The sequence below is a fragment of the Labrus bergylta genome, chromosome 7 (assembly GCF_963930695.1).
Source record: "Labrus bergylta chromosome 7, fLabBer1.1, whole genome shotgun sequence".
In the NCBI taxonomy this organism is placed as follows: Eukaryota; Metazoa; Chordata; class Actinopteri; order Labriformes; family Labridae; genus Labrus; species Labrus bergylta.
In genome coordinates, this window is record NC_089201.1 from 27,639,037 (window position 1) to 27,659,677 (window position 20,641).

The 20,641-nt window shown below is 42.7% G+C and overlaps 1 protein-coding gene across 1 annotated transcript in view; it reads left to right on the top strand.

The window, feature by feature from the left end:
• Positions 1 to 20,641, top strand: part of igf1ra (insulin-like growth factor 1a receptor) — a 71,915-nt gene that overhangs the window by 33,531 nt on the left and 17,743 nt on the right. Inside the window, exons 3-7 of the mRNA XM_065957278.1 lie at positions 17,297 to 17,597; positions 18,550 to 18,686; positions 19,121 to 19,265; positions 19,961 to 20,169; positions 20,275 to 20,401. Of these exons, the coding sequence (XP_065813350.1) occupies positions 17,297 to 17,597; positions 18,550 to 18,686; positions 19,121 to 19,265; positions 19,961 to 20,169; positions 20,275 to 20,401 (919 nt within the window). The remainder of the gene's footprint in view (positions 1 to 17,296; positions 17,598 to 18,549; positions 18,687 to 19,120; positions 19,266 to 19,960; positions 20,170 to 20,274; positions 20,402 to 20,641) is intronic.

Genomic DNA, 20,641 nt, shown 5'->3' on the forward strand with positions numbered 1-20,641 from the left:
CTTCTCCTGCCAGACACATAGCTTCAGTTTCCCTCCCAGGCCATGAGGGTATCAGGTTTGTTTTGGAGGGGAGGGGAGGTGGGGGCGGGGGGGGGATGAAGAGGAGGAGGAGGAGATGGAAGGGGACAGGGATGAGGAAGGTTGGCATATGCAAGGAAGGGGAACAAGGTAGACCAAACTTAACGCTGCAGTTCGGAGTTTAAAAAGTTCGACAGACTCGAGGAGCTGGGGGAAGAATAGAACAAACAAGCCCCTCCTGGCCTGTCGCTGCCCCTCATCCTTAAATTCCGTGCCAGCAGCTGGAGTTGTGAAGCGGCCATTTTATGAATGAGGGTGGGAAGGAGAGAGGAACAAGAAGGGAAAGAGAGAGAGAGAGAGAGAGAGAGAGAGAGAGAGAGCGAGAGGGGAGGCGGGTCAGGTTGTGTGTTGTGTATATGTGTGGGTGGGTGAGACGCGGCTCCGAGGCGCTTGTGGTGGAGTTGGTTGCGTGTGAGTGAGTGTGTGTGTGTGTGTGTGTGTGTGTGTGTGTGTGTGTGTGTGTGTGTGTGTGTGTGTGTGTGTGTGTGTGTGTGTGTGTGTGTGTGTGTGTGTGTGTGTGTGTGTGTGTGTGTGTGTGTGTGTGTGTGTGTGTGTGTGTGTGTGTGTGTGTGTGTGTGTGTGTGTGTGTGTGTGTGTGTGTGTGAGGCTGAGGAGGAGCCTGGGGTAGGCCCACACACGTACAATCCTGCCTCTTCAACAGGCTTTGTGTGTTTGTGTTTTGTTCATGCCTCTGTTGGGACGCTGTGCAGCCTGCAACAAAGGCCCAATTTGGGGCTGCGCTTCCGCCCGAGGAGCTGCTCGCTTAGCAGCCACAGCGGCTCCGTCCCGCCGATGAGGAGTAACGGGCCCATCGCAAGCCCTTTTCACAAAAGTCTTCACCAGCTTCCTGCCCCTCCTTTGTTTACCTGTGAGGTGTGTGTCTGTAAACATCATATCTATACTCCCCTGTTGTCCCATCCTGAAATCTACCTGCTGTTCTACTGAGCAGAGTCCCGGGGATGAATGACACAATTGTTCGATAGTGTACGTGCACTATTATTTCATTTAAGCCTTCAAGTAAACATTTTTCTACTCCCAACTGCTACATCCAGGTTGTTTTCTTTCCTTGCAGGGAATACAAATACACCTTTTCTGTACATGTTTGCAACTAATAATCAAACTTTTCTTTTTTGTTTTGGAAATAAAGGTAATATTAGTTTAACTCTATTAATTATAAAGTCATTTTAAGTGGTTCTTCCTTTTATGGAGTTTATTTTTTTTGTCAAGAAAGCAGATCCCCTCTTTCACCTTTGTGTTTATCTTTGAAGTCACAGAGATTGTTCTTCATTTCTGAGGCTGTGTATTTCATCGACGCTCATGACGTCAGATGTTCTCTGCGAGGAGTTAGGGGTGTGCGACTCCGTTTGATGCATGGCGGGAGGGGGTTGTCTTGTGTTACAGGAGAAGGGGTTGAAGCTTCAGTCCTGCTTTCGTTTGTATTTCCCCCCCTCAGCTGTAGTGCTTTACAAATGAATTATGGCTGTTGGTGAATGAGCCAAGAGGACGTTTGTGAGAGAGATCAGATTTTTGAGAGAATCAAAATTTGATCCTTGCACTAATTTTTTTTTTACATTGTTTTATGTTTTGTGGCTTTCTTGTAGTCAAAACATTATAAACACATCCAGAAACATGCCTTATTTGATTTCATATGTTTTATTAATTAATTCATCCTTTGGCCAAATATTTCTAAGAGCCATTGAGTCTGCATAAGCGAGGTCAGTGACAGTGCAAGCTCTCCTGCCCATCCAGCAAAAGGTAGCAGGTGCCATTAGCATGTCAGTAGCGCAGTCATTCAGTGGCGGTCATGTAACACTGCAGGTAATGAGAGCTGACACAGAGTGACAGTGCAGACAGGAGGACATGCTGTCACAGTAGCTCAGGGACAAAAGGACGTCCTCTGATGTTGTTTACTCCTCACTGTGTACATTAATTCATTTGATACTGCCTGCGACGCTGGCTGCCTTTTCCTTACACCAAAGGCAGAAACTCGCCTGAACACCACTCAAAACATTGTTCCTCATGGAGTCCAAGAAATGTTAAATAGTGTAAGAGCAGGGTGAGATCATCTTCTCTCTGGGCTACTCTGTAAACCTGTGATTTTCCCCTGGAGGACAGGCCATGGATCACGCTGCAGGTGTGCCTGCTGTACCTTCATGTTGCAGGAATGTGCTTCTGCAGGCACAATGGGGCCAGGAGGTGATGGTGGTGTGTGGAACGCCGTCTGTTTCCGCCAGTGGCCCTGAATAGTTGGCCAATAAATTTACAAAAGAGTTCATTATTGAAAACATTTCATGTGTCATTCATTTAATTTGTCACTTAAAACTTCAGAATCTTCATAAAATTTGCCAACATTTCATTAGATTTATTCCCTTTTCAGTTGAACTTTTTGGCTTCAACTTAAATGATCTTTGGTTTGACTTGTAAGTAAATGCAATTAATTAGTTAATTGATTGAAAATGGAATTGATTTATTGATTGGAAGTGTAATATTTTAAAATCCTGTGTGATTCACAGTTTTTCAAGTTCAAATTATAGCGTTCTTTCTGGGAGATATTTGAAAACATCTGACTCAGTCCAATACAATGCTATCAAAAAAAATCAGCTGATTTTTCAACTATAACTATAAACAGGCATTCCTACTTTGCTGTATAATGCTTGTTTTCGTGCCCTCAGTATTCTTCCTTTAACCACCAAATTGACAACAAAAACGGTTCCTATCTGCCGTCGCCTCCTTGCCTGCCTTTCTTTGTCTGAAAAAAAAAGAGCAGAGTACACAAAGAGCAGTAGGCTTGTTAGGATAGGAGATAACTGTTGTGGTGTGGCACATTGTACAGGACACACACACACACACACACACACACACACACACACACACCTTCTGTGAGAGGGGTCAGAGCAGAGTAATAGTAACTCTAATCAAACCAACCACAAGACAAAAGCAGTGCTTGGAAATTTGGCCCTGGAGAAAGGCCTGAAGCCAGAGCCAGCACTTTGATGGCTTTCTTTTGAGTGGTAGCTAAAGGATATGGTCTCCTGTTTCCTGTGTTTGCTCTGTCTAGCTGTGTGTGTTTATGTGTGTGTGTGTGTGTGTGTGTGTGTGTGTGTGTGTGTGTGTGTGTGTTTGTGATTGATGGCTCAGTGATTGTGCAGCGTGCTTCGGTTCCCTCTCTTTCTAGCCAGATATCTGTCCCCTGGCTGTGAGTAGCCAGCCGGCCTCCCAGCACCGGCTGTTCCAAAGTATGCGAGTGTGTGCACATTCATGTTTGTCTAAGTGCATTCTGGAGGAAATCACTCATCTAGCAGGTGTGGATCATCCTCTCTCTCAAGCCACTTGTATCATTGTTCAAACTTGAGGACTATATAATGCATATCTCAGAGTCAGTCAGACAATGTTTAACATAAGATTATAATGCATTGGATATGTGTTGCAAAGGCGTCTTTGTACCATCACTTGCAGGCTTTTTGTGGAGGTAAATAGTAGAATCTCATCTATCCTCAATTACCAAGCATTGTTTTTTTTATTTTTTAACTGAATCGGTTCGAGAGCCGCAGCAGTACTACTGTGGAACAGTAAATATAGCCTCAGGCTTGTTACAGTTTATGATGTGCAATTTGGCGGCTTTCCGACCAATAATAGTTAACAAGACATTTATGAAATAACTGCAACAAATTACTGCAGCCGGGAACAGCACTGACACGCTGGTTCTCTAAGTAAATATAGAACGGAGTCTTAAACTGTGCATGCAGTTGCTGCAGTGTCCTCTTTCTGCAGGTTCCCTGCACAAGTGTCAGTGGAACGGGGGGGGGGGGGGGGGGGGGATCTCTAAAGAATGGCATAAAACTGATGAAGTTTGAAGGAAATGACCAGGCTGAGAGCAACTGAGCTTCAGAATTTTGTTCCCAACAAGTTTGGAGTGTGAGAAAATATACATTTTTTTTTTTGCTTCACTTTGTGGTTGTAATGTGGTATTTTTAGCCTTTTTTTGTATACATGTCTATTTTCAGAATATTTTCTTACTCAATCTTTGTTATGATCTACAACATGTGTCAGTTTTAAGATTGAAATTGTTTCCACTTATCAAACATCAGGCATTATTGTGACTTTACAGATTTTGAGTTATACAAGGTACAAAAAAGGCTCCCCAGACTTGTGTTTACATTCTCAGTGTATATAACGTGTCTGTAGTGCAGCGTGGCTTCGGCCCCCTGTGGCTGCTCTGACACTGCTGCAGCCTGGTGCGTTGAGTGGTGGAGGTCTCTAACGACAACAAGACAACGGCATATTTTTCTGAGCAGGGGGGCTACCAAGTGGGTGTCAGTGTTGCGTGTCCCCAAACTGAGGAGAGAAAGTTGTCTGTGGCCTTCAGAGTAGAGCGAAAGAGAGGAGGAGGGGGGGGATTTGCAGGCCCACTGTTTTCAAACTGTGTCTTTATTCCCCCCCCCCCTCCTCCTCCTGACTGTGAGTGTGCCACAGCACTTCACAATGGAGGCCATTGTTTGTTTGGGGGGAGAAAGCGTGGGTATTTTGTTTCAATCATTTCTCGAAGTCTTGTGTTTGACACGGTGGGGGCTCAGCACTTCCTGTGGTTCGAGGCAACGCTTGTTCTCTGTGCCCATTTCCCTGCCTCGCTACTGGCATCTGTCCCCTCTGCTCTCCGTGTCATCCTTTGAACGCTCTCGTTTACTGTATGTTCACACCGGCGGAGTGTTCAGTGAACTTTGTGGATTATATTCCTAGTTGGAAAAGCTAGATTGAAGTCTATTTAGGAGCAGGGAAATCCCCCTCCAATCCTCCCCAGTGCCAGCAAACCCCTCTGCCCCCTTTTTCTTCACTCCATGCAGCCTCATCCACTTCCTCCTGTGGCACTCTGATGAAATTTCACTTCTCCTACGTGTGCTGACTCCTCCTTAATCGGCCTAGGAGTTAATCTCTCATGGAGTGTCAACACTGACTGTGTCAGAGTAAAGGAAAACGACCGGCTAACTTGCACACTCTCTTATTAGCTGCCTTTGTCTCCAGCCTCATCTGACTTGTAGCACCTGTCTTATCACACGGATCGATCCCCCCTGATTAAGACCTCCGCGTAACTTCACGTCTGTTTTCATACTCGAGATAACTAGATGGTCGGAGTCCTTTTTTTACGTCCAGCACATCTTTTTAAATATCAAGCAATTATTTCTCAGTATGTGCCTCGCCTGATGGCCTTCCATGCTTTTACTTCACTGCAGAAGACAAATCACATTGCTGGTAATTTAGTGCGCTATCTGTTAAATGTCAAACCTCGTCTTTAGAAATCTAACATCATGAAGCATGACGCACCAATCTAAACTTTACACACTCGTGTTGGTTAAGACGGGCTGCATGAAGTATCTGTCCATCTGAATCATGGCATACTTGTAGTGTTTGGATGCTTCTGTGGGCGTGTGTGTGTGTGTGTGTGTGTGTGTGTGTGAGAGAGAGAGGGCCTGGCTGCTCTTTCAATCTTCTTTTGTTTTTCTGCTTCTTCCTTCTTTTTCTCTCTCTTCTCTCCTCATGAGCAAGAGTGGCCCTATAAGCTGCTGAGGTCCCTAAAAGGGGCAAATTAAACTGACTGTGTGTGTGTGTGTGTGTGTGTGTACAGTATGTGTGTGTGAGAGAGAGAAAAGAGGAGGAGGAAGATACAAATTCTCCGCCCACCCTGAAAAGAGGAGGTGAAAAATGGGGGTAGAGGCATGATGTCACTGGCAGCCAATAGGAAGTGTGGGCTGGGGACTGTTGAGCTGTCCGGCTCCGTCCTCATCGGTTTGCCCGTCTCCTGTTGGTACCGTAAGACTTTTAATAGTTGGCCTCATCTCTGGCCTCTGACCTCTCGGCTTTAACCTTTGACCTCTGTGCACGGGACCCACCTATAGTTCCCATGCTCTGTGTCTTCTGTGCTCTGTGAAACTGTTCCACTATGCTGAACAGAGAGGTAGACGGAGGTATTTCACTTCAGTGGCTCCTCTCTGTCATGACTGTGCAGCATGTGTTTGAGACCAGAGGTAAACTGTACACTTGCGTCATGGTAAAATCTGATTAACACCAGAACTTAAGTTGAAACTGAGGAGCCGTGTCTGTGCTGAGCCTGCGAGTGAAACTTCCTGAAAGTGACGTAAACAACAATCTGAGACTTGTAAACAGTGACGTGTTTTTACACTCCACTGTGCAGGCTTTGTGAGACTGCCATATTTGGGTCTGTTGTTACCCAATTACTAATGAGGACATGCTTTTATGAGTTCACTGTTTTTTTTTTTCCCCCTGCACTTTTTTTACTGTAATCAGTGCCATAACATTTACATGCTAACTCACAGGCTGTTTGTCAGATTTATGCACTCAGATAAAAAAAAAAAAGCAGCACATTTGTTATATGCAGCCAAACATCCCCCACGACTGCCGTCTTCGACCGTAACAGTGTCCAAACATGACACAAAGTCGGCAGTAAGTGCCTTTAGTTGTCTGTTTTGTTCAGCTGCCTGTGAAGTACCTGCAAGCTGGAAGTTTGAACTCAACAGATGTGAAATAAAGACAAACATATTAGAGGTTTAGGGCTGGGTAATGTATCGAGTTTTTAAGATATATCGATATATTTTCAAACAACATATAGGGTAAGACAATATCGTTAATATGGATATAGTTTATGTCAGGTGTCAGGTCACCTTTTTCTCATCTCACTGATGACTGACTGTCTGTCCCTCTTAACCCTGCTCCTCCTCTCTCTCTCTTTTATTGTATTTAAGGAACATTTTTTTATTTTATAATATTGCTTTTTAAATTCACAAACAGGTGGTTTATTTTTCCACTGTTAATAAAATACATATCGATACATATCGAGTATCGCCATTCAGCTAAACAATATCGAGATATGACTTTTGGTCCATATCGCCCAGCCCTAGGTTTGTGTGTCCCTTTCTTAAGAAGAATGAAGCTCTGTAATCTAGGGTGAAAACTAGCTGTAATGCAGCCACTGGCCACTAGCGGGGGCTCTAGCTTTGGTTAAAGGCTTTATATGCAATTTTTTGATCCAGCAGATGTCGCCCCTTGAGCACCAGCATGAAACCAAAACAACTCGCGCTGCATTGTTGTGTTAGCATGCTAATGCTACCGATCTTTATTATGCTGGTATCTTCACACTGCATGTAAATTTACCTGAAATGAGCGTGATCTAGAAACACAGTTAAGCAGTGAGTACAGTATGTTATTCTTCTTTTCTCTAGTCCCTCAATTAAACAACTTTTATACACGAGGGGAGGAGTCAGCTGTCGTCCGGGCGATGTAAACAAACTGAAGATAGGACTCGGAAAACTCTGAAAACATCACAGACAGTGGGACTCGGGTGTTACACCCATTGTAGACAGTCATGACTCACAGAGTTATTTTCAGAGGATATACTTGATTTCTATTATATTTAAGTGTGAAAAATCACATAGAAAGTCTTCAATGGCTTCAGCCACACTGCTCTACTTTTCATGTGGAACGATTTGGACGTATTTTGATATAGAACAGGAGATAAAGGCTGCGATAGGTTTAGATGGCTTATAACCGAACCTACTAGAGCGATAACCAGGTCAGGCATGTGGATGTTTACCTGCAAGGAGGACCAAAGGCTGGCGGTGTTAACACTGCTAACATTAGCCACACTTAGCAAACCAATGGGACATCATTTACCCTCAGACACTGGTCCCTTGTAAAGCCATGTTAAACAAATTCAACTCACATATGACTATTTCTTTGTCAGCGTTCTTAACTATAAACAGGTCGACTAGTCTGAATCTAAATTTGCATTTAAACAACTACAAAATGACTTACTAGGAACTTTCCTGTTGTGTATGACAGATGACAGGATGGTATCTTATTAAACCATTACACTTGAAAGGGCTTGTTTACAGTCTGAGTGCGTCTTTAAAAGTATGCAGAGTAGTCTCAGTGTCCATCTGTAACAGATGTTAACTCTGGGCACGACTGTCCCTGCTGAACCCACAGCTTGTCCTTTTTAGAGAACGAGCACTGCCTCACAAAAAGGATACTGTGTGTACCCTGAAGAAAAACTCGCTGTGAAAATATAATTAAGCGGAGGGAAAAAGGAAACCCTAAATCCAGATGTCATATTTGAAGTGGCTAATGGGACTGTGCGGAACTTCAGGCTCCACTGAGGTGGCAGACACTGAGGCAAAGGGAGATGCACTAGATAAACAGGATATCACAATTTTTACTACAGTATGTTGTTTGCATGTGCAAGGAACAAGTAAAAACAAGGAAACTGCAGTCAGTCACACACGCATACAGACTACCATGTGTGTAGTTTCCAAGTGGGTTACATGGTCCTTTTTAGTGGCTGCCAATATGTGCACTGATTATCAGCTCAGTAATAGACAAATGCCCTTTGCTGTGTTTGCAAAGCACTCCTTTTTAACCTGCTTCTAATGCCTGCAATGAACACAAACTTATCCTGTCAGCTCAAGGAAAATGTTGCTATGCTTAAGAAGGATTAGAGCCTCCTGGAAGTCAAAGTGAAATAAAGATGTGTCATTTTAAAATACAGACAGGGTGGAGCACGTCTGCTGGACAGCGTACTACACATTACAATATCAAATGATCACACATCATATCTTCATCACACACAATGTTATTGCACACCATGCTCATATCGTGCAGCCCCTTCATGCTTTAAATGTTTTAAAGTTAAGGTCACTTTTTTTTTAAACAGGGTTGTTAATGGAGTCCATGTGAATGAGTTAAGAATCAACGGTGGTCCATATGGCTGGAGGTTTTCTCTGGGTAAGCTGCCTGTGAGGGGATAGGCGGGTACACTGAGCCTGCAAACATCCAGCACCTTAACCGGAAGCGATTCATTTTATGTGTTTGGTTTGTTATATTGGTCTCAAGTGCATAGTCAAGTGTGCGTTTGATGGGTATGATGTACAGTTTATGATCGTAACAAAGTGTTTGAATTTAGTGATTCTCTTCATGAGTGTCTCCTCGACAGACACAACAAATTATTAGACTGCAGTACGTGGGAGGCTGAAGGGATGTAAAGCCTGACATGCTCTTACTAACCCTCAGCCAACACAGCACTGCCAGGAAACACAGTGCATTTAATGAAGCAGATCTGGGAAGTCAGGTATTTTTAGAAAACCACTTTTTTAGTGAGAGGAAACACCTCCAGAATCTGTGAAAAATGCCCGAGTTCTCCCAGACATTGCTTTTTCTCATAATAATGCCAGTCTTCGTATCCCAGCTGTGCGGTTTGTCATCTGCTGCGCGACAAAAATGTTGCAGTTTCTTTTTTAGGATTTGTTTTCTAATGCCCAAATAAGCATCATAAATACAGCAGGTGGTGCAACATAAATTGTCTTATCATTACTACCACCAGAAAACATCTGTTGCAATTAGCTTGACAAAGGCAGCTTTTTAATCATTGCTTAAGGATTTAAGTACTCTGAAACCTTAAGAAATCCCCCCCTCTGTGAAGTCTATTGCTCTAAAATAATATTAGAGTAATGAACTATCCGTCAGTCGTCCAATTGACAACCCTTTCAGCTCTAAAGGAAAGCTACAAGATTGATGAGTCATTTGAATATAGTGCTCGGACGACACAGTATCTGGGTAATGTGCCTGTATCCTTAACTACCATACAACAACCTCCATTTACCATAATATAAGCTTATGACGGCCAGTATTGAATCATTTGTTACAACGAATCGTTCCTTCTTATATCAGAACATTCATCTAGATTGTGTTTTCATTTTCTTTTTGGGTCAAAAAGAGTGGACTTGATCGACTTATTCACTTTTTCCACTGTTTAAACTTTAATAGCTTTCAGACCATCCTCTTCCTCTTTAGCAATAAAAACACAAAAGTGTTCTCACATGTGACGGTGCTGCATACCTGTGTCCTGTGAGTTCGTGAAGTAAACAACAAAAGCAACAACAAAAACAGCAGCAGCTGCAGGATGGGACGAAGCCTGAGGGCAGAAGGAAGGTCTGTTTTTTTGTGAGTGTATGCGCGTGTGTGTGTGTGTGTGTGTATGTATGCGTGTGTGTTGTTGTGACTGAAAGCGAGTGAGGGGAAATGCCACGCATGCCTGAACACACAGACCAGCACATAGTTGTGTGAAAAACACATTGCTGGTCTTTAGTGGGCATGAGAGTGGAAGGGAACCAGAAACACTGGGACGGGGAGGAGCGGGCTCACACACACACCTTTGTGCACAGGACTGAACAGAGATTTAAACAAGCTTTTCTGAGCCAGCCGTCTGCATGAGAACATCACAACATGATGCTGTGCAATGTTGGAAAAAAAAAACAACCTCTCATCAGCAGAACATGCACAGCTGAAAAAAAGTGAAAAAAACACTACTAAAGATTAGATCAGTCCATCAGGGCTCTTGAGATTCTCTCAACGTTGCAGCGCTGGAAGCTGTGATGTGGTTTGACTTCTGCTGTGAGTGGAGGAAGCATCCTCTCTCTGGCCGTCTGGGCTGATGTGGTTTAAACAAGTGTCTGGAGTGATCCGCTGGGGGCTCCCAGGGAGGATCGGGTTGCCGGATGAGGATGTGGCCTGATGGAGCTCGGGGAGTTTGGGGGGGGGGGGGGGTCAGCCTGCGATCCAGGGTTGCAGCAGCCCCTGATAGGCCTACTGTCTGCTACTGTACTCCCGGTCTGCTCCTGCTCTCAGCTGTGGTAACCTGAGTGTGCAGAGTGGGAGGCAGTGCTGTGGATTACTGTAGTGTGCAGTAGAGTGAATACTTGAGTAAATAGAGGTGATGTAGAGATAAATTTAATCATGTCCTAATGGAGCTATGGCCCCGTTTATACCGTAGAGCAAGGACAGGCGCTGTGATTGACGGTTAGGCGTGCAGCTGCTACAGTAACCCATTTCACATCATGCAGCTATCATGACCAAATCATGATGCAATATGCACTATAAAACATCCCAACTTCACTCCTCACATTTAATTCAAGTTTACATTTTATCAGATTTTTTTTTGTTTATTTATTTTCTCTTCTTCTGCCTAGTAAATGAGGGTTCAGCTTTTTTTCTGAATATGTTTATACATTTTTTTTTCTTAATTATCTAAGCTTATTATTTTATTTTCCTCCTAAATTAAGTTCCATTATGCCTCGTGCTTCTTAATCTCTCCTGACACATCTCTGTTTTTTAACAGAGTAAATATTTCTTTAAAATAAAATTAAAACCCTGCAAGTTCAAATACTAGATTTAATTGAATCGGCTTTATACATTCAGTTAAATTGTGATCCGCCCTGCATAATTTTCACCCTTGCTGCCATAATGCCCAGTCATGCTTTGTTATTTAGCTGTCGTTCCAGTGAAGGGTCAGACGTATTTAATGAGTAAGGAAAGGAAGGCTTGTGGTTGGGAATGCTACAGTACGTCTCTCCAGGTTCTCCTTGAACTTATGGTTTCTCCGAATCAGTGGAAAAGCTGTGCTTAATCACTATGGTTACTGCCACCCCCCCCCCCGCCCCCCCTTTGCACGCCTGCTCAAGAGAGGACTTGTTTACCATCTCTGCTCCAGACTCAATAACATGTCAGTCATCAGGATTAGCACCTCCCCTGCCCACCTGCCATTGGTCGAGCACATAGCTCCCAGTTTAACCCCCACCCTCCTCTTTCCCGACATCCTCCTCCCTCCGGCTCCTCCTCCCCCCCCCCCCAGACCCACTGTGAAAAATGAAAGATTTCCCAACAGCCTGTCACGGTTACTACTTATCTTCTATGACACAGGGAAAACATACCATGCTGTGATATGTCCTGAAGAATGAAGCACTTCATCTTTCAATCCATCATTTAATGTTTTTTTTTTCTGCCTCACACCCATGGGAAAATGTCTGCTGCTAAATCAAACTTTTTGTATTTCCAGACCATGCTGCTTCTTCTTCTTCTTCTTCTTCTTCTTCTATCAGAGGTGGCTGCAGGCTGCTGGCAGTAACACGTCACAAGCCTCCTAATGTAAACAGTGTAGTAGTCGACTAACACAGCGTGCTCTCCAGCAAACGGGACATGACTTGCATTCAGATGAGCAGAATGCTGCACTGCAATCCTCTTCTTGTCATGCACCGGCTTTTTTATTCAATAAAGCCATTCATTCTTTACTATGAACCCTATGACCCTTTTTTTTTTTTTTTTTTACCTGAAAGGTTTTTTTTTTATCTTTTCACACACCAGCGATTTATGAAATTGTTTAGAAAATATATATTTGGACAAACTATATGAATAAGTACTCTACAGTTTTTTTGTTTTCCTTTATTTAGCACCAAAAACAGACGACCAGATGTGATGAAACACGAGGAGTCCCGCTGGTTTAGGTTATAGTAATCATTAACATTTAACATTATTAAACACGGATCAATATGCCAATCTTTTCAATCGAGAGGATTTTACATTTTTTTATTTACATACAACGGACCGCAGTCTCTAATCATTTCGCTGCTTGGTATTAGAGAGACCAACAACAGGTCAGATTTGGGAGAAATAGAGTTTCGGTGTGACGGATACAAAGGGTAAAACTGGGCAGGTGTCGTAGTGAATGACTAATGTTGACATGATATATTTAAAGCTGTGTTCTGTATGTAACAGTTTTGTTCTGTTATATATCACATATCAGAGGTTATATCTGATCATGAGGGCTGTTATAAGTGGGAGATTAATACTTTTACTTCCACAGTTACTTATAAGAGCGTATCAGCTTGTATCAGTTCATATTGCCATCTATAATGGTAAATCTGAATAACGTTTCATGGTGCCAAACAACAAAAAACAAACAAAGAGCCGAGTGGTTGTCACACATATCCACGTTAAACATCTGTATCCCCACCTCACTGGATTATTTGAACTCTTAATCACTGGCAGCTGCTTGAAGTCACATCCCCCCGGTTGCTTCATAAATCTGAGATAATAACATTTTAGTAAATTACAGTATGATATGAATGAATACACAATATATCTTTATGTCCCTGCACACATGTAATGCATTAAGAGAGAAGAAGTGAGAGAAAGAGAGATGAGTGAGACGCGATGAAACTTTTCACCTGATACACGTAGAGCAATAGGTTGAACTACGGCAGAGTCTGAGAACATGAGTCCCACATTTCAAGTGATATGACGAAAAAAAATGTTTTTAGCTGCTTGTTCCACTAAATTTGTCTTTTACAACACATGAAATGAAGTTTCAGCCTTCAATGTCAACAGCCATAACAAATATTTAAAAAAAATTGTAACCTGTAAGTCGCCCTTAAACAAAGCAAGGCCAGTCTGATGGACGAAAAAATTTGCTGCCCCATGACTGCTTTTATAATGCTTATAATTATTCTTTTTTTGTTGTAAAATAACACTGACATCCACACATGTTTTTTTTTTTAAGTCTTTATCCTCTTCTGGTTTTATATGACACCTTCATGATCATGTGTGAGGCCTCTAGAAGCGTCCTCTTCTCAAGTTTTTCGACGCAGTTTTTGTGTGGTTGTTGCTGCAAGAACATGGACTTAACATTCTCCTCCTTGAATCCTCTGCAGCCTAAAACATTCTGCAGATTCTTGGCATAGTCCAGTGACTGACTGATACCTTTTAGAACAACAGAAACAAACACACAGCATTTGTCTTTTCTTCAGCCTTAGCGATGCCTACTCCTCCCTCTGTGGTTGCATTTTACAACGGTTGTAGGGATTCACCACGAGCAGCTGTTAAAAAGGAGCCTCAGTTATGATTTTTTTTTTTTAGTTTACATTCTATTGATGAAATAAACCCGACCGTCACTTGAGCTGCAGCTCTCTGATGAGCGGTAGCAGCATTCTGATGCTTTTAGATTTTGTTTGCTCAAGGGGGATTCAGATTAAAACAACTTGATTTGGGAGGAGGGTTGTGTACAGTAACTACTGTACGAGAGAAACATCATCATAAACCTCCCCTCTGCCACGCCCAGCAGTTTGACTTATTCAACTCTAGAGCATCGGATCAGTGTCAGAGTTTTTGCTTCTTCAGTTTCTTCTTTGCAACACTCTTTTATGTAACATAGCGAGAACTGGAATGAGGTCAGATGCCAACGTGCTGATACGTCTGGTTTATTCCTGCTCTTGTCAAACTACTACGAGGACGATGATGTCTAGACTGAAGAAGAGTCCCTTGTTAGGTAGTCCCTTTCCTTTGAAGCAGTGGAAACCCACAATGCCCTGCATAGCTTTGTGTGGAGAGCACCAGTGTGGAAATAGGGCCGCATTAAGAGCATCTATATATAGTGGATTGTATCCTTGATACCACTGGTTGTTTGGTCAGACAGTGAAACCAGGTTGACTTATAAGGATTTAAGGCTGCTGCCCCCACTGGAAGTTTGTAATTTCTTTTCATTGAGGAATTAAAAAAAAAAAACTCTGCTGAAGGAAAAGAAGCGACCTCCTCCTGAACTGCTCATTAGAGTTTGCCTTTGCTGCCCCCTTTTGGTCAGATTCCAAGAAAACTAAGCCTCACTTATGTGTGTCTTTTCTTCGCTCATCCTGCAAATGTGCATCATTGGCTGGCCGTCTTTAAACCTCTAAATCCCACATCACATTTCCAATCAGATCCCAGTTGTCATGTGAGGACCTGTACGTGTTGGCATTTGTAGTCTAAAAAAAAAAAAAGGTCTTTACCATTTTTCTTGGACCAGATCCAGAATAGTTAGACTGTTCATGAAGTACCAGTACCGGGGTCGACTCGTAATGTGAATCTATACTTAGCACAAAGGCCAGATAGCTGAATACTCTCACGCCATGCAAGACCTGGTCAAGGTCTGTGTGATCAGGAGATGGTTTGCCAGAAATTCATGAGTTACTGCAGTTAATTAAAGAACAAAGATACCGTATCTGGTCTACTGAATGAGAGCTTTTTTTTTTTTTTCTACATTTTATGTTGTTTTTAGTCACAGAATTCTAAAGGAATTTTCTGAACAGCCTGTTTCACCTCAGTGTGATTATTTTTGACCGCACGAGAAAAGAGCTGTACAGGAGAATCTGTACAAGGGCAGGAATGATCATTCATCCCTTTCTCCTCGTGAAGCCTAACCGGAGTTGGCACTGTGGGAGTGTGTGTTTGCTCTGCAGCATTGCTGTAGTGCACCGTCACATTTTTTTAACCTACACAGATGTTTTCTAAAGGCAACATGAAATATTCATGGAGAGATTATCTCAGCAGTCGACTTCATTCTCTCTTCCTGACTGATTCGCTGAAGAGAAAACAATGATGCTTCAGCACCCGTGTTTAATTTCAAAGAAAATAAACAAAGCAGAGCTCCTTTTTCCTCTTGCTCCCTGGCACACACATGTTCTCACATACCAACATGCATTGTGCACACATGTCCCAATGCATACTACAGTCGTGCAGATTGCAATAACACACATGAAAGAGAGTGGTGAAATGAGTGTGTTTGTAGGTGCGTGACTGTACATTATGTGCACGTTTCCTCCAGCTCTGGCTTTGCACCATGAGGCGGTTGCTAAGAAACCAGGAGTGCTGTGCCTCTTATTTCAGCTCGGTTCAGTGTAGTTCAGTTAAGCTTATTGCCCCTGTGGGGAAATTTGTTTTGCAGCAGCAAAGACCACAACAATAAATAGCAAACACTTAAGACCCAAATACACAAACAAGACAAGGGCAAGGGAGGGGGGGGCAAGGGCAGGTTTTCCTGCCTGCACAATTTCTAATCATCAGGATTATTGCTAAATATTATTTTCAACAAACAGTGAGAGAGGATTTTTTTTTTCTATCTGTTTTACAGTTCCCAAAAGAAACGTGAAGCCTTAGATTAGTTTTCACAGGGAAGCTCTTTATCCCTAAACAGAGAACATAAAATCATTGTAACCAGTCCTTTCACCATCATTCATCCAGGAGACTCATGCACTTACACACTCACGCACACACTCCAGGTTCTTTTACTATAGAGTGTGAACTCAATTGAAAGTAGGACAGCCCTGCATGTAGTGTCTCCACAGTAGTTAACAGAAGGAGTCATTTGCTTTCCTCACTTTGCATCTGCTTCATCCATGTGCTTCTCTATAAGTAGACCACAGTTCAAATAAAAAATAAAAAAAACACCTTCTGAACATTAATAACAGATGCTTTTCCACCTGCCGTTTTATGAAGTTGTAGAGCTGATTATCAGAAGAAAACTGTGAATCTACAGTCAGGAACAGTTCACATTAGTCTTATTCCTGTGATGAGTGACTTGGAATTGTCATAACAATTTTTGTTTTCTGAGGTTGAAACGTTGATGGTCTTTTTCTTGGCTCTGTTAAATATATCTGACAATCTATCTGAGTTCACAATCTGTCAGACGCCAGCTCTACCCTAAGCCACGAGGGGCTTTTTGAGAACGTATTGTTATGAGTTTAGGGTTCTTTAGTAATGCTAAGTAAACAGTGAGGAGCTTCCATTATTCATGTTGCTCAAGCTTAATTTGAAACACCCCACACCGTCATTACACCGCTGCTTTTTTCTTCTCACAGCCTGGATGGATGAACAGTAGGAGTTTTTGTCCAACCAATCCACTAGTGAACTTTAATTGATGCCTGTTTTAAAAGTTTCCTTTTCTCATCAATATTTGATTTCACATTTGGTTAATAAACAAGTAGCAAGCGTACACATATACTCCAGTATTGTTATCTTGTCACAGATAAACATTTGCGTTCATGTCTTAACCTTTGCATCCTTTCTTGTATTTAAATAAAAAAAAACCCTCACTTGTTCTGGCACATTTACAGACGTATCAATCCTGTACAAAGATCTGTTATTTAGTAACACATGGATTTAAATAAGCTTACACACAGCCGGCCTTAATTACAGTGACTTATTTTTTATTTTTGCTCAAACTTACATGTGTTGTGTCAACTTGTTGGCTCTGTTGGGGTGTGGATTTTGTGGTGCTGTTGAACTGTATTGGGTTTTATCGACAGGTTTTTCTAGGACTTTTTTTCAACCCCGTAAAAATCAGTGAGGGTTGACTATAAAACAGAAACAACTCTATGTAATATTTTACTAGATGCTATTCTCTAATAGTAAACGGAATTTAAAACTAGATGTGTGCTTTAAATTAATTAAAAAAAACTCGTAGCATCTTTTTGACTTGTATCATCCTTGTTTTGTTGTGTCCTACAGTGCCAACCTCTCCCATCAATCCTTAACTGACCTCTTCTCCATCTTTTTCTGCCTCTTCTAGTTTGCCCAAATCACTGCAAGCTGGCCTGCACAGACAGAGGGGAGTGTTGCCACAGCCAGTGCCTGGGAAGCTGCAGCGAACCCAACAACGACATGGCGTGCTCGGCCTGCCTCCACTACCACCACGGGGGCCGCTGTGTGCCCGACTGTCCCCCTAACACCTACAAGTTCGAGGGCTGGCAGTGCATCACCATGGACGTGTGCTCTCAAGTGCACCTGCAGGGTGACAATAACTTCGTCATCCACGGGGGAGAGTGTATGCCCGACTGCCCGCCTGGCTTCACGCGCAACGATACCAATCGGTAAAGACGGTAGCCTTCACTTCTAGTTTAGATCCTGATGGTGTGTAAAGTGTCATCCAGGTGACACGCTGAATGTTAGAATTAATTTGTCATTTTTATTGTTCAAAAAAGCTCCTAAAAAGAATCTTTTCTACTTAACTTCCACAGGTTTCCACAGTCTTAAGTAGCCAATGTCCTGTATTGTGTGTACAGAGTAAAACCTCAGCCTCTTCATAGAGAGACTGAAAGGTCATCGTATAGATTTCTTGATGGTTTAACTGTGAATAGCAGTGTGGAGTCTTTCAGTTATGAAAGCTATATGTGCGCAATGTTTATTTTGCAGAAAGTAATTATTTGAGTACAGCATCCTTGAGCTGAACTGCACCTGACCGTGCTCTTAATGAGTTCCTTTCTTAAACAAAGCTTTGAAGTGCTAAAGGTTAAGAGCACGTCGCACTAATAAAAATTCAAGTTCACGCTTCTAACACCGTTAAAAAAAAAAAGACTTAAAGGTGCCTTGAGACCCAGCTCAAACGGCCACCTGACATTTCCTTTGTTAAAGTGGATAAGAAAATGTCTTTTGTTTGCAGCATTCCTCCCTGTTTTGTCTCCACAACTCCCAAAGTTTCCACTTTCGTGTCTCAGCTGCTGTATATTTTTTGGCCCAAAGTACCGCTGTTTCGTCTCTGAGGTCAAACGCAGTGAGTCACTCTCACGAAAACCCAGAGTTCAGACGAGGGCCCATAAAAGATTAAACTCTCAGTCTGTAGCTGTGACCTTGTATCATTCTGTGAATTTATTTGCTTGAATCCTTTTGGAATGCTCGGGGAGGCAGGGGAGTGGACGGATGGATTCAGAGTGAGGTTTAAGAGTTCACGTCGGTTGATTTACTCGTTCTTTTCACGATTTTCGATTTTTTTTTTTTTTTGTTTCTTCTCACGATCTTCCCTCCTTGTTTTGTTCATGTACACAGCATGTTATGCAGCGCCTGCAACGGTCCTTGTGACAAGCCGTGCGCATCCGCTGTCATCGATTCTGTGGATGCTGCTCAGCTTCTTAAAGAGTGCACCGTCATCGAAGGCAACCTGGACATCAACATCCGCCGGGGAAGTGAGTGCACTTTTTGCAAAAAAAAAAAACAATTTGCCTTTAACACGACACATACAGTTAGTGTTGCAGTTTAAATAGGAAGATCAAACTACACTGCATCATGGGAAATGTGAGCAGACTAAACAAACTTTACTCTGCTGTGTTGCACCTCACTTATAAAGAAAGATAAAGTAAAGGTCCTGATTGTATTAGCTACTGTGAAGGCCACTAAATCTACATTAACACATTATGTTATGGTGCTGTTTATTTGCTTAGTGGACAGGATGACTCACAAGCTAATCTCCACATATGATAAAGCTCCTACAATACAGCGCTCTGTGGTATATTTGCAGACAGAGATAGCCTGGGTGTCACAGTAGCTTTGGATGTCCATGTGTATAATTAAATGTGCCTTTTAATATGCTGTTGTGTGTGTGTTTATCCCCTGTCCCCAGATAACATAGCGTCTGAGCTGGAGAGCTTCATGGGGTTGATCCAAACAGTGACGGGCTATGTGAAGATCCGACACTCCCACGCACTTGGCTCGCTGTCCTTCCTCAAGAGCCTACGTTACATCAATGGACAGGATCTCATCGAGAAGTACGGCTCGCCTGCTCCTTCTGTCTGACAGTAGATGTGTGTGTGTGTGTGTGTGTTTGTGGTGGCTGAGTGAATAAGAGAACACGAGCAAAACGCAGGCCAGTAGGTTTTTGCCACCAATGTTCGATCAAAGATAGAGCCATGGACAGTGGATGTTTGCATTAGTGCATAGATCTTAAAATAACCGTGTCTATGGATTGCCAACAGGTCTGTGAGCCTCGGCCTCATCCTCATATCAGCAGCACTTCGAGATATGAGGGAAAGTTTTTTTTGGTAATGGCCAAAGAGGTCATGGGAAATCCTGTCGCCCTCCTTGTTGTCGTTTCTCCCAGGGTAAAGTTTCAGTCGGAGGAATGCTGAGGATGGCAGGCATTCGCTTCCCTCTGGAAGTGTTGCTGCTGCGTTACTTGGACGGCTTGAGCTCAAAGTATTAGCCTGGCGCTGTTTCCTGATTCATGTCGTCCGCAGTACAAACCCTGGCTCGTTGTCAGACAGACACACATACCTGAGCTCGTGAGAAGTCTTAGTGTACCTGTGTTAGTGCTTAACGCTGCCACCAGGTGGCAAAACTTTGAACCTCTTCCCTGTCAACTTCAGCTCTCACAAAACATTTCCACAGCTCATTCGACACCACACGGTTCATCTATAAGAGATTGGTTTTTAACCTCAACCCTTTCGATCTCTTCCATCATCAGCATGTACGCCTTCTCAGCCATCAACAACCAGCACCTGCAGTACCTGTGGGACTGGAATCACCACAATATAACTGTCCTGAACGGGCGTCTCTTCTTCCGTCTGAACCCCAAACTCTGCATGTCTGAGATCCACAAGATGTGGGATAAGTCGGGCATCACTGTGAAGCCAGAGGAAGGAGATTTCCGGAACAATGGTGAACGAGCAAGCTGTGAGTATATTTACATGAACTTTGGCAGAATGTCCAGAGCTTTATTTGCATGGTGTATTTTGTTTTTCTATGTGCGCTTTAATGGTATTTCTTTGTCCCCTATAGGTGAAAGTCATATTTTAAAATTCAATTCTAACATCACAACAAGTCACGTGATCATGATGACATGGGAGCGCTACCGGCCGCCAGACTACGGAGACCTGATCAGCTTCATTGTATACTACAAAGAGTCGTGAGTACTCACAACAAGTACAACAAGCAACTTATTATTCTCCATAACTAAAATACAGTTACATGAATCTACACAGAGGCTGTTAGGGTTTGAAAAATGGGGTTCTAGGATGTAAAATCCTATTTTGTTATTATTTCATAACAGTCAGATCTACATTTTCAAACATTGCTTTCAAATACAAAAGATTTTATCTGAAAAATATGATCTTAATCCGGTTTTGTATATTAAAGCCCAATAAAT